Here is a 14,749-nt window from a genome sequence, read left to right on the forward strand (position 1 = left end):
GTCTTTTGCCTTACGCGGAGAATATTCCTTCGGCCAAGAAAATTAATCCTCCCAATTCATTAACGATGGTTATTTTGTTTTAAATTATTGTTGAATACTATCTTAACAATTTGTATATAACAATCGTTATTGTTATTACGTGCTTTTATCCTAACTCCGTTGTTTATAACATGACTACTTAGGTATCGATAGTCCACCAGATGCGGTGGAGCGATTAGTAAGAGATTTATGTTCTGACTTTGGCGAATCTTATGATGACTTTAATGGTTTAGTTTCTGAAAACCAAGAAGTATTCACTGGACGTGAAACGGGCTCATTTCGCTCACACGGAGAATGTTCCCGAAGTCAACAAAATCAATCTTCCCAGGGGAACAACGGAGGTCATTTTATTTTTTGCTAATGATCGATGTATTATAACTTTATTTAAATAGCTATATAAATCAAACTATTTAACTTTTCTATATTGTTGTGACATTTAATGTTTTAGTACTCGAAGGATATTGGGATATTGGTGACCCAGAATACGAGTGCACAAAATGTAGAGCGCAAATGTGGTTTCAAGAAAGGGAAAAAAAAAAGGGTACTCGATGCCCAAAGTTCTCATTGTGTTGCTCTGATGGCAAAGTTAAGCTTCCATGGTTAAAAGAACCGCCTCAACTCCTAAAGTCTCTACTAAGTAGACAACATCCATTTAGTAAGCATTTTATTGAGAATGTCCGGGCTTATAACGGGATGTTCTCTTTCACATCCATGGGTGGGAAGATTGATCATTCCGTCAATCAAGGTCGAGGTCCCTACACATTCAGGATGGGAGGCCAAAATATTCACCGAATAGGAAGTTTATTGCCGTCAACCGGAGCAACGCCTAAATTTTGTCAGTTATACATATATGACACAGAAGAAGAAGTTGAAAATCGGAAAAAAGCAATCAGGTATGTCATATACAAGACAAATACGTTAGAATATTAGTTTAAAGCATTATTTGTAAAGATCGATCTTTTGGTATTTAGTTACCCAATATAAATAAACACAACTTATAATTAATTACCTATGAATGTAGCCACGATACTCCGGAGGGACAGAGCGATGAGCTGATTGAATTGCTGCAAAAGATGGTCGACTCACATAATCCTATTGCAAAGACATTTAGGATGGTTAGGGACATATTGTCTTCCGATGAAAACGTCGACGTGAGTATCACACTCATCTGTAGAAGAGACAGAGATGGGAGAACGTATAATCGTCCAACGGTTTCAGAGGTAGCAGCATTGATCGAGGGTGGTTTAGGTCCAAATATGGATAAACGAGATATTATTGTACAAAAGTGATGCGGAAGTTTACAACGTATATCTGAGTTACACCCATTATTCATGGCCCTCAAGTATCCTTTATTATTTCCGTGCGGGGAAGACGGTTACCGATTGGGAATTTCTCACTCTGAAAATTCTCTTCGAAATAGCAATTCTGAAAATCCGCATGATAAATTAACACTTAGAGAGTGGTATGCATTCCGTATTCAGGATAGACCACTGTCAGTTGAATTTCCAACTCTGTTACAATCCGGTAAAGCCTATCACCAGTTTTTAGTTGACGAATTTGCATCGGTGGAATCTCATAGACTAAAGTTTATACGCTACAACCAAGATCTTCTTCACGTGGACAATTACAATAATCTTAGAAGAGCTGTTGAACGAGGGGACGTTGAGCCGTCTTCCGCCGGTAGTCGTCTTATTGTTCCTTCTTCTTTGGTGGGAAGTGGCCCATATATGAGAGTAAACTACCTTGATACTATGACCATTTGTAGGTGGTTCGGTTAACCTGGTCTATTTATCACGTTTACATGCAATCCTAAGTGGCCGGAAATCACCCGGTTTGTTAGTAATAGGGGACTTAAACCCAAGGATCGTCCTGATATTTTGTCTCGCGTATTCAAGATTAAGCTCGAATAGTTGATGATTGATTTAAAAGAGCGTCATATCTTTGGTAGGATTAGAGTAGGTGCGCAGTCTTTCATCTGTCAGGTTTAATATTTGGACATATTTTCTCAAGCTGTAATATATAATCTAATATGTTTGCGTAATTCTATCACAGTTGTATATACTATTGAATTTCGGAAGCGTGGTCTTCCACATGCTCATATCCTTTTGTTCTTACATCGAGAAGACAAGTTCCCTAAAGCTGCGGATCTCAATAAAGTCATTTTAGATGAGATCCCCGATCCGGTTGAGAATTCTGTGTTACATGCTGTCGTTTTCACACACATGATTCACGGACCGTGTGGAACTGCCAAACCACGATCACTGTGTATGGTTGGGTCTACATGCTCAAAACATTTTCCCAAAAAGTGTACCGAAAGAACAACTATCGGCGAAGACGGTTATCCTGTTTATAAGAGAAGTAAAACGGGACCAAAAATATATAAGGACAAAGTGGCACTTGACAGTGGATATGCCGTGCCATATAACCCGTACTTATTGCTGAAATATCGTGCACATATCAATGTGGAGTGGTGTAACCAGTCAAAAGCGATCAAGTATCTTTTCAAGTATATAAAAAAGGGATCTGATCGAGTGACAATGCAGTCCTCTTATCGACGCCGCAATGACCAATTTCCTGAACAGGTGGATGAGATTAAACGATACTACGATTGTAGGTACCTTTCAGCATGTGAGGCTGCTTGGAGGATATTCGCGTTTGACATTCACTACAGGACTCCCGCAGTCGAAAGGCTGCAGTTTCACCTTCCTGGCGAACAGAGCGTTGTGTTTCATGATGAAGATCCTATTGACGAGGTCTTAGAGAAATCATCGGTGGGAGTGTCAAAGTTTCTATCTTGGATAAAAATTAACAGTAGTGAAGAGGAAGAATTGCAGATAGCGAAGGACTTATTGTACTGTCAATTCCCGACTAAATTTGTGTGGAATAAAGATCAGCGAGAGTGGACCCTTAGAAAACAGAATTTTAAGATAGGCAGGTTGCAACATGTGCCACCGACTTGCGGTGAATTATATTTCATGAGAACCATGTTGAACCATATAAAGGGACCCAAAAGTTACGAGGACATAAGAAGGGTGAACGGCACTCTATATGACACTTATAGGGAAGCGTGTTATGTATATGGCTTGATCGGTGACGACAAAGAGTACATTGATGCGATAGAGCAAGCAAGCGAATGGGCCTCTGGATTTTATCTTAGAAACCTTTTTGCGACTTTATTCTTATCTGGGACGTTGTCCATGCCAAATAGAGTCTGGGAGGCAACATGGAGTCTTCTAGCGGATGATATCCTTCACATGCAACGTAATATTCTTCAAAACCGAGGTACTACTTTAATATATTGCTTTGTATTTAGTTCATCTAATTTATATTCTTTGCACATATAATAATTATCAATACGTAATGATGACACTGCAAACATCATCATAGTTTTAGAACTAACTGATGAGGAATTGAAAAATTATGCTTTGATCGACATAGAAGCATCACTCCAATTAAATGGGAGTAGTTTAGCAAGATTTGAAGGGATGCCCCTACCCGATACATCGTCAACAACACATCACGCGAAAACGATGGTTATGGATGAGTTGTCTTATGACAAAGAATCGTTGCAGGCAGAACACGCGTCTCAACTATCTTCAACGACTGATGACCAGACGACGGTCTATAATGAAATTATGGAAGCTATTTCATCTGATCAATGAGAGGTGTTTTTTGTGTATGGCTATGGGGGGACTGGTAAAACATTCATCTGGCGAACTTTATGTGCTGCCCTCTGAAGCAAGGGTGAAATTGTTTTGCCTGTTGCATCTAGCGAAATTGAAGCAACGTTGATACCTGATGGTAGAACAGCGCACGCGAGATTTGGCATTCCATTCAATCTCACCGAGAACTCCACTTGCCCCAGAATTAAACCTGGTAGTGATTTAGCGGAATTGCTGATCAGAGCGAAGCTCATTATATGGGACGAAGCGCCGATGACTCATAAACATGGTTTCGAGGCTGTTGATAGAAGTTTGGAAGACAGCATGCGTGTTGTAGATGCGTGTAATGCAACACTACCATTTGGCGGGAAAGTGGTAGTTTTTGGTGGCGATTTTCGCCAAACATTACCAGTTGTTTCCAAAGGGAGCAGAGCTGATGTTGTGCATGCTTCTCTTTGTTCGTCGTATTTGTGGAGTTCATGTAAGGTATGTTCAAAACTTAGTTTCCAAAAGGGTACTAAAACGCTATTCAATTAATTTATATTTTCTTTCACTGTTTTAAGATATGTGTATGTCTTAAATTTCAGGTGCTTACATTAACTAAAAATATGCGCTTACAAGCCGGAAGTGAAGACACTAATGTAGATGAGATAAGGAAATCCTCGGAGTGGATTTTGAAAATTGGAGATGGGTTGGTCAGGGATCCAAATGATGGTGATGCCGAGGTTGACATAGAGTTCCCCGACGATTTACTTATTCAACACGTGACTGATCCCATTGCCTCCTTAGTAGATATCACTTATCCTAATCTTCAAAACTGGTTATGGGACCCAAATTATCTTCAAGAAAGGGCAATTCTTGCACCCACTCACGAAATAGTTGAAGATGTAAATGATTATGTGTTATCTCTTATCCATGAGCAAGAGAGAATTTACTTAAGCTCTGATGAGGTTAGTAGAGATGATAGAACTATGGGCGAGCCTGACCTTTACTCTGCTGCAATTCTTGAACAAAAAGATTAAATGTTCTGGCCTCCCTAACCATGAATTAAGAATGAAAGTCGGTGCTATGGTTATGCTCCTTAGAAATATTGATCAATCGTGTGGGTTGTGCAATGGTACCAGATTAATAGTAACAAATTTAGGGAGACGCGTAATATGTTGTACAGTTTTGACTGGTAGTCATAAAGGCGATAGAGTGCACATTGCCCGCATTACGCTCACTCCTTCAGATTCCAGTAAATTTCCAGTCCGGTTCAGTAGAAGATAATTTCTCATTGTTGTTTGTTTTGCCATGACAATAAACAAAAGCAAGGGTCAGTCCTTATCTCAAGTGAGCATTTATCTTCCAAGACCGGTCTTCAGTCATGGACACCTTTATGTCGCGATCTCGAGGGTTACAAACAAACAAGGCCTTAAACTATTAAACTGCGATAGTAACAAGCGTACATAGAATATTACAACCAACGTAGTTTACCAAGAAATTTTTGAGTATTTGTAAAGTTCATATTACTTATACATTTGTTGGATAATTTGTATCGTATGGTAGTGATTAGCGTAGTAACAATCGTAATAACATATACGTCGAATATTCAATTGTGGATTTTTTAAATTGTCACGAGATTGCAAATTTAATCATGCTCATTTATATGCTTCCGTATCTAATTTTAGCGATTGTTACTACGTCCCATGCATACAAATGATATTGGTATGATTTCTATCCCCAAATAGTGATAATCTACAACCTTTTTTTCAGAACCATTAAATATTATTGTTGTGATTTTTTTCCCGATTTTGATAGATTTTCTCTTAGTATCAATGTACTTACGAATACGATTTCTTATGTTTTTTTTTTTCGTTTCTCAATTTCTCAAGTTTTTTTTATCTATTTATCATATATTTATATTATTAATTTTTTTAAAATTTAACTAATTTCTTAAAATATATAAATGACAAATTTTTAAGGATATATTTGTTTTCAAACTTTGGATCGAAGTGGTTTAGTTCTAGTTCAAGTACAAACACACTTACAAACCAAATTTAATTTTATCAAGTTTTTCCTTTCCGTTATTATTTTCTTTTACAAAAATTTTAGGTATCTGAATTTATTATTTTTAAATTTAATTTTATTATTTATAGGAAAGAATTATACTATAAATTTCAATTTTATTTACTACTCTGACAATTTATGAAATGAATTGTATTTACGTTGAATTGTATTTACGTGAAATCTGATACAGGGTAATTAAATGGTTATGAAAACATGGGGGGTCCTACCTAAAAAACATTTTTTTGCAAGCCCTAAAAATCAGGAGCCGATGAGAAACCAGGAAAAAACCTAGCTTTTATACTATGTAGATTACTCACTCTGCTCGATTATTTGTGTACATTAGGAGGCGTTTGGTAAACAATAGATTGAGAACTTTTAGCATATTAAGACCATCTTTTTAGCATGTTTGACCAATCATTATGTTGTTTGAGGTGTTTGGTAGGCAGCATATTGGAATAGTAAAGTTTGGTGCAATCTACTATTTTACCAGCATATTCAATTAGTAAATTGGAGAATATGCAAATTGACATATTTATCTTTGAGAAAATATGTTACCATAATTACCAATAATTGTTCCATATCCATATTAGTCATTTTACTAAAAAAAAAACAATCTGTTAATCTGAAACTGCTGATTACCAAGCACTATTAACAAATTCTGCTAATTATATATTTTGGTCAAACCCGGTAATACAATCTGCTAAACATATTCTGCTTTCTCAACCTGTTTCTGCCAATATTCACTTGTTTACCAAACAGTGTCATAATCTATTTTGGGGTGCATAAGTCAATTATTTATCTTTCTATTTTAGCAAAATCTTTGATGAGCAATTTGATCATCCGCACCTAATTTGTTTATACTTGTCTATAATAAGGCTTTCTTTGGCAAGACAATTCAGGTAACTTATTTGACCAAAATTTTAACTACTTGAATTTTATACAAGTGTTTAACAATTAGCTTATTTGGCTAAATAAGTTACCTGAAATAAAATGCTATCTAGAGTAGCATTTGAAATTTCAGTTACCTAAAATAAATTATTTTCTAGTTTTTACCCTTCAATCTATAAAAATAAATAATTATTGTATCCTTTTACGGCATTTTACCAAAAATCAGCTACATTTTCAGTTAGTTTGCCAAATATTTTTTATATAATCAGTTACCTTATCAGCTTCTACTCCGTATAATTTTTAGTTACCTTATCAACTATTTAGCTTTTCAGGTTTCAGACACCTTTTCAGCTAGTTTTTACCAAACAAAGGCTAATTGACTCTCTTCTCTTTCGATAGGCTCTGTTCTTTTGGACTGAAACTGTCTGAACTAAACTGAACTTATTGAAGCTGAACTGAACTGAAGTAAGAGTTAATTTGTGAAAAGAAGAGCCGAAATAAACTTGTAATACTACGGCTCTCTATGTCTTTGGGTACTCTATCGAGTAGGACTTACTCTGTCGAGTAAGTATGTTTTTATACGAAACAGTAGTCTGCCTGATGGGTACTCGATCGAGTAGGTGAGGCACTCGATCGAGTAAGGGGCACTCGATCGAGTAAGTCACTTACTCGATCGAGTAAGTGAGTCTTACGGGTTATTTTGCCGGGTTTTGATAGTAACGCGAGAAGGATATAAAAGCATCTTTCGTCAATTTCTTTTCATTTTACCCTATTCTAAGTTTCATAAAAGACAAAAACAAGTTACGTACTTCTCCTTCTTCGCATTGTTATCAAATCTCAAGGCTTGAGTCGTCGGAATTCAGTGTTCTTTGCGTCGTTGAGTCCGTAGCGTTGTGGGTAAGATCTTGTACCGTTTTTATGTTGATTCGTCAACTTTGGTTTAACCCTAATTGGGTAATTTGGGGGTTTTGGGAGTATTGATGATGTTAGATTGTGATTGTATGATTGTATGTTTGATAGTAAGTGATTTCATTGAAGAACGATTTTGATTAGCTGATTGTGACGATATTGGCGATTGCTATTCCAGGTAGGGTTTCCCTACTCAGTATTGGCTATATAATGTGTGGTGATTGTTGTTGTGATTATTGGTTAATTATATTGTTGGTTGATTTTGACGGTTGTTGGTTGTATACTGTTGATTGGTTTGCATCTGTCTCTAATCTTCGGGGCGCGTCCCTGGCTGAGTGGAGTCACTTGCGGGAGTGGCTTCACGCCCTTGATTCGCCTTCTGTGGAACCCGCCACAGAAGGGATGTGCACATTAATGAACTTGGGTTATCGCTCGGTGGAGATGAGCGGGGATTTGGTAGGTACGGCTGCGGTCCCCCACTGGCGGCGTGGAGTACTTGTTGTGATGGGTACTCTGGCAGGGCTACACACTTTAGTGTGTAGTCAGTTGTGTGGAGATTGGAGATGGAGACTGGAGATTTGTTTGAGTTGTTTAAGCTGTTTGTGATATTGTTCCTTTATGGTATTTGTTTTATGTAATCCATTCGGGGGTGGTGAGCAGTTATTGAGCAGGTATGGTTGATGCGCATGAGATAGCTGGGTTGAGTCATCACGAGCTATTTTAGAAGTCTTCCGTTGTGTCGAACATTGTTCTTTAGCTAGTTGGTTTAACATTTGAGAACCTTTGTATTTTCTTTTATCAGTTTCGGACTTGGTTGTATCGCCTTAAACTTTATTATTATTAAAGTACGTTTCGTTATTATCTATTTGATTATCATTGCCTCGAGTAACCGAGATGGTGGCGTTCTCATACCTTAAGTGGACCTGGTAAGGCACTTAGAGTATGGGGGTGTCACAAAACTGAACTAAACTCAATGAAGCTGAACTGAACTAAACTAAAATGAGCTGAAATTAAGTCCAAAAAAACAGGGTAGTCTATGTGCTAAAACAAAAGATAAACAAATAATCTGGATGGAAGAGTTATTTATTTTAATTTTTTTTTTACTTTTTATTTATAAGGTATGATGTTGGTATGACGGGATCAATTTTACACAATGTAGGTATAGGAAATATTCATAGCCCAAATGAGCCTGCAACATGTTCCTATAATCTTACATACTCTGATTCTCGTAAATTCGTAACCGCTAATCCATAGACAAAATCTCGAAATTGTGGTTACAGTTGCAAAAGGAAAAGAAAATAATTTCTTTCATAATGAAAGAAAACTTTGCATTTTATAGTTTTTTTTCAACTATAGGGAATCTTTTACCGATAAAAATAGGGTTATTTAATGAGAATATTTTAAACTATTAGAGACCTTCTCAAAATACTTCATATTATAAATTAACTGAGAATATAACCAACTAATGCACCTCGTCCCATCTAATGAAATTGCTCTCATTTTTACCTAAAGCAGTAGGTTATGAGAATGGATCCTCTACATTTCTTTCTCTCCATTTCCCTCTTAAACTTATTTAATAATATTTTTCCTACCAAATCTCATTACTAAAAGTTCATTAATTATGTGTTGCAAATTTTTGGCATATATGACAGCGGTAAATTATACCATGCACCCAGGAGTATGGTGCATGGTACTCTATTTTCTTAGTTTTTTCTTACAATAAATAAATCTTTAATTTAATAAATTAGAAAATAATAAAAAAAGATATCATTATTCATAATTTTTATTCCTATACAAATTAAGATCATATTTAATATATTTTGTTTTCTTATTTTATTTTTCCTTACATATTCACGTCATGTAATTGACATGTTCATATCATATCACATAATTATTTCCATTTCTTTAAATTATTTTGTATTATACGGTTTTGATGTGGATAAAACGTTCATGATTATTGTGCAATATATTTGAGCAAATAAAGTCTTTTTTTTTTTTGCAGCTATAAAGGAGTGTAGTTTGAGCAAATATATGTTGTGAATATCATATTATAAAGCACATATTCATTAAACAACATTATCATATTCACTAAACTTAAGATGAATATAATAGTGTCATATCATGAATGTAACACTTAAACTGAATATACAGCGGTAACTTTCTTAAATGTGGAAATTAATTTTTTGTTTTAAAAAAAATGAAAAAACAAATAAAAAATAAAAAGAAGTTGAGGATGAGTGGGGGGAGTTTAAGGGAGTATGGTGTATCCTACATATTATTTTGAGGATATAAGAATTGTATTACTGCTCTATATTTAATAAAATTTATTTCTCTCCATTTTCTCTCTTATTTAATAAAATGGGAATGAACAAAAGTATTAAGGATACGTGATCCTTTTGCTTATCTCACAGTATTATTGTTAATATTATTATTATTATCTTTTGTAATCTTTAGTGTTCATTTTATTTCCTTAGTTTTAGGCTTAGAATATGATGTAGTTATTTGTTCCTTCTTTTATGTAATTCTAGTATCTTCCTTATAGTATATAAACATTGTAATTCCTCATCTTTATGCAAGCAATTCATTAACCTAATTCATTCTCTTATATGGTATTGAGCCTACGATCATTTCTCCCTCAAAATTTTTTCCTCGATGGCCTCTCCCAGTTCCACAATTCCAAACCCGTATGAACCACTTTCTCCCTTCCTCGTTCTCAACTTGAACCAATGCATCAAAGTAACTCCTCAAATTTATCATTCTTGGACTACTCAAATAAAAGATCATCTTATTGGTTTCGATTTGTTCAAATTCGTTGATGGATCTCACCCATGTCCATCTTCAACCATAACTAATGCCGAAAAGAAAGAAGGGTCGAACCCGGCTTAACACACTTGGGTTCGTCAAGATCGCCTTATCAAGGGTGCCATACTAGGCACAATTAACCCGTCCATAACACCTCTTCTTCTCAATGACAAGATTTCCAATGCTGTGTGGACCACTCTTCGTACCACATACGGTAAGGCGTCTCGGAGTTATATTCTGCAAGTTAAGGAATTCAAGTCTATCTTCAAGGGTGACAAATCTGCCACCGAGTATATGCAAGCCATTCGTACCTCCACGAATAATCTCGCTCACTTAGGAAAGCCGATGGACGCCGAAGACATCATTGCACATATAATTGAAGGAGTCGATTACGCTAATACAAACCCGTAATTGACGCGGTACGTGCCCGTGACACTCTTATCTCATTTGATGCCTTTCATGAAAAACTTGTATACCACGACCTCACCTACAAACCGGACCCTCCCTCACCCTCTCTCCCTGCCTCTAGTCACTATGCTGCCAATTATCGCCGCCTTCCACCACCCAAAAACACCCCTGGTCTCCTACCCAAACTGTCTGCCCCTCTCTCCTACAATCAAAATCTCACCAATTACCCTACTACCAATTTTAAAGGACGATGCCAATGGTGTCATAAACTTGGTCATTTTGTTGAAATCTGTCGTGATTTCAAACGTCGCTTCCCCAACATACGATTCCCTCCCATGCCACGCCACACCAATCAGCCCCAAGCTCACACCGCCGCACAGCTGGTGCCTCGTCAAACCGCGACACCTATCTCCTTGATAGCGGTGCCACCCATCACATTACCACTGACCTCAACAACCTTGCTCTACACAATTCGTACGATGGTGCCAATGATCTTATCATTGGCGATAGTTCCTCTTTACCCATTGAAAATATAGGTTCTTTCTCTTACTCTTCTTCCACTATTCCTCTACAATTTAACGATGTTCTTCATGTTACAACTATATCATGTAATATTATTTCAGTTCCGAAACTTTGCTTTGATAATAATGTTATCGCTCTCTTCTCACCTTCTTCTTAGCTTGTTTTATCAAGGACATTCAGACCGGAACGCTTCTTCTTCAAGCCACTAAACGCAATGGTCTATTCGAATGTTCACCCTCCTCACCGAAGGTCTACTCCAGTTCCACCGTCTCCCTTGAGCTTTGGCATCATCGCCTAGGTCATCCGTCCTCCAAAGTTCTCAATACTCTTAGTCATTTTGGTAAATTTTCTTTTAAAGACTCCTTATTCAAGTCGTGTTCTGCACGTGCTATTAATAAGAGCCATAAGCTCCCCTTTTCTAGTTCATCTTTATCTTCTACTGCTCCTTTGCAACTTATTTTTTCCGATGTATGGACTTCTCCGGTTTTAGCTTATGATTCCTTTAAGTATTATGTTATTTTCGTTGATCATTACACAAAATATATATATGGTTATATCCCCTCAAACATAAATCCGACACTCACGCTACTTTTCTTCGCTTTAAAGCCCTCGTGGAAAAATACTTTAATCGCCCCATCTTACAACTTTATTCTGACAATGGGGGTGAATACATCAAACTCACCTCAACTCTTGGTACTCACGGTATAGGACACCTTACTTCCCCTTCTTGCACTCCCGAGCATAATGGGTATGCCGAACGTCGTCACAGGCACCTCGTTGAAACTGGGCTTGCTCTGCTCTCCCACGGTCACCTGCCCACGACTCACTGGTCTCACGCCTTAGCTACCGCTGCCTATCTTATAAATAGAATGTCTACTCCTACTCTCAATAATGAATCTCCTTATTTCAAATTATTAAAACTCAACCCAATTACACTAAATTGCGAAGCTTTGGGTGCCTATGTTACCCTTGGCTCCGCCCCTACACTTCTCATAAACTTGATCCCCGCTCCATTTCATGTGTCTTTGTTGGCTATTTCTCTTCGTCAAATGTGCTTATCATTGTCTCGACCCTACCACAAATCGAATTTATACCTCTCGTCATGTTCAATTCGTTGAAACTAAATTTCCCTATCATTCCCTTCAAAACACGGCTTCCTCCTCTCTGCCCTCTCCCTCTCAATGGTGCAATTTCTCACTTACTATCTTACCCACTTCCCCCTCTGATCCCGCACCCCTACGCCTACTCCACCTGACTCTCATGTCTTGCCTACTCCACCTGACTCCCATGTCTCGCCTACAACCCCTGCCTCACCAGTTCAGTCCCCAGCATCACCAGTCACCACTTCTCCTTCTCCTGACTCATATCACTCAAGTCCTTCATATAGCTCCCCTGACTCCCACTCCTCCGACTCCTCCTATCTTCCCGACTCTCCTATCACCCCTGCATCTCATCCTCAAACCTCTACTCGTGTAATCACTCGTCTAACAAATAACATTATTAAGCCGAACCCCAAGTATGCCAAAGTCGCTACTCTCAATCCCACATCTCATACTCTACCCTCCACTGTCAAACAAGCTTTGCTTGATCCACGTTGGCGAGCTGCTATGGAAGATAAATACAAAGCTCTTACTAAAAATAATACCTGGTTTCTCCTTCCCTCTCAACCCAACTTTAATACCATAGGTTGTAAGTGGGTTTTCCGTATCAAGTACAAACCCGATAATACCATCGACAAATACAAAGCTCGTCTCGTAGCCAAAGGCTTTCATCAAAGACCGGTTCTTGACTACACCGCTACTTATAGCCCTGTTGTCAAACCCACTACAATTCGTTAAAATCTTTCTCTCGCCTTAGCTAATTCCTGGCCCCTCTGACACCTTGATGTAAACAATGCTTTCCTTCAAAGTACTCTCTCCGACATTATTTACATGTCTCAACCTCCTTGTTTTTCAAATCCCTCCCTCCCTACTCATGTCTGCAAGCTTCATAAAGCCATATATGGGCTAAAACAAGCACCTCGTGCGTGGTTCAATGAACTCCGCTCCTATCTTCTATCCTACGGTTTCATCAACTCCATCTCTGACCCATCTCTCTTTTATCTCACCCGCACCTCTCATTCTCTCTACCTTCTTGTTTATGTTGATGACATAATCGTCACAGGTTTCTCTGCAACTCATCTCACGGCCTTTCTTCAACATATCCATCATCGCTTCTCCTTAAAAGATGTCGGCCCACCATCGTACTTCCACGGAATTGAGGTCACACCCAATAAAACTGGACTCCTACTCACCCAAACTAAATACATCACTGACCTTCTCACACGCTACAATCTCACCGACTGTAAACCGACACCCACCTCACTAAACCCGTATCCTTCTCTCACCTATTCCGATGGCCCTACCCTTGCAAATCATTCTGAATATCGTGCTATTCTTGGGTCACTACAATATCTATCCCGTACCCGTCCCGACATTTCCTTTCCTGTGAATAAACTTGCCCAGTTCCTTCACGATCCTAAAGAGTGTCACTGGTCCGCACTGAAACGTCTGTTACGATATCTTAAGGGTACTTGTGATCTTGGTCTACAATTGCACTCTAGCTCACCCCTAACTTTACCTTTTGTGATGCTGATTGGGGGGTGACAAGGAAAAATATGTTTCAACAACGGCCTTTCTTGTATATCTTGGTCGAAATCCTATTTCATGGGTCTCTCGCAAACAAAAAAAACCGTTGCTCTCTCATCCACTGAAGCGGAATTTCGAGCAGTTGCTGAGGTTATAGCTGAAATTATTTGGCTTCGTTCTCTTCTTTTTGAATTGCGTCTCACAAGCACCTCCGTTCCTGTTATTTATTGTGATAATTTAGGTACCACACATTACTCGGAAAATCCGGTATTTCACTCTCGTATGAAACATGTTGCTCTCTCCTTTCATTTTGTGCGTGAACATGTTCGCAACAATGACATTCGAATTCAACATGTCCACACTAGTGATCAACTAGCAGATGCTCTAACTAAACATCTCCCGCGACCACGTTTTGTCTCTTTACTATCCAAGATTGATCTATCCTCCGGCTTGTCCAACTTGCGGGGGCGTATTAAGGATATGTGATCCTTCTCCTAATCCCACAATATTATTGTTAATATTATTATTATCTTTTGTAATCTTTGGTGATCATTTTGTTTCCTTAGTTTTAGGCTTAGAATATGATGTAGTTCTTTGTTCCTTCTTTTATGTAATTCTACTATCTTCCTTATAGTATATAAACATTGTAATTCCTCATCTTTATGCAAGCAATTCATTAACCGAATTCATTCTCTTATAAAAAGTTGGTGAAAGTGGAACAAAAACCAAACTTATTTTTTTCTGTTCATTTCCTCTCATTCATGATAAGGCTAGAAAATTTCTGAAAAGTTGGTGAAAATGGAGACAAATTATGTGTAGCAAATTTTCTGGAAAATTTCTTAA

General features: G+C 37.8%; 2 protein-coding genes across 2 annotated transcripts; both read left to right on the plus strand.

The window, feature by feature from the left end:
* The first annotated feature begins 1,370 nt into the window (after positions 1 to 1,370).
* Positions 1,371 to 3,701, plus strand: LOC141613118 (uncharacterized). Its single transcript, XM_074431854.1, has 3 exons — positions 1,371 to 1,800; positions 2,092 to 3,321; positions 3,427 to 3,701. Exons 1-3 carry the CDS (start codon positions 1,371 to 1,373, stop codon positions 3,699 to 3,701), a joined length of 1,935 nt encoding a protein of 644 aa, XP_074287955.1.
* LOC141613119 (uncharacterized) lies at positions 3,698 to 4,723 on the plus strand. The gene is made up of 3 exons (XM_074431856.1): positions 3,698 to 3,735; positions 3,779 to 4,187; positions 4,289 to 4,723. The coding sequence occupies exons 1-3, from the start codon at positions 3,698 to 3,700 to the stop codon at positions 4,721 to 4,723; spliced, it is 882 nt and encodes a 293-aa protein (XP_074287957.1).
* Positions 4,724 to 14,749: the final 10,026 nt, after the last annotated feature.

Source organism: Silene latifolia, chromosome 11, assembly GCF_048544455.1.
Source record: "Silene latifolia isolate original U9 population chromosome 11, ASM4854445v1, whole genome shotgun sequence".
Classification (NCBI taxonomy): Eukaryota; Viridiplantae; Streptophyta; class Magnoliopsida; order Caryophyllales; family Caryophyllaceae; genus Silene; species Silene latifolia.

Excerpts from the sequence above, each read along its gene's own strand:
- LOC141613118 (XM_074431854.1), top strand. The coding sequence starts at position 1,371 with ATGGCCCTCAAGTATCCTTTATTATTTCCGTGCGGGGAAGACGGTTAC. Across the intron at positions 1,801-2,091 it reads CCTTGATACTATGACCATTT|TTGTATATACTATTGAATTT; the intron begins GTAGGTGGTTCG and ends ATTCTATCACAG. Across the intron at positions 3,322-3,426 it reads TAATATTCTTCAAAACCGAG|TTTTAGAACTAACTGATGAG; the intron begins GTACTACTTTAA and ends ACATCATCATAG.
- LOC141613119 (XM_074431856.1), top strand. The coding sequence starts at position 3,698 with ATGAGAGGTGTTTTTTGTGTATGGCTATGGGGGGACTG. Across the intron at positions 3,736-3,778 it reads GTATGGCTATGGGGGGACTG|CAAGGGTGAAATTGTTTTGC; the intron begins GTAAAACATTCA and ends TGCCCTCTGAAG. Across the intron at positions 4,188-4,288 it reads ATTTGTGGAGTTCATGTAAG|GTGCTTACATTAACTAAAAA; the intron begins GTATGTTCAAAA and ends CTTAAATTTCAG.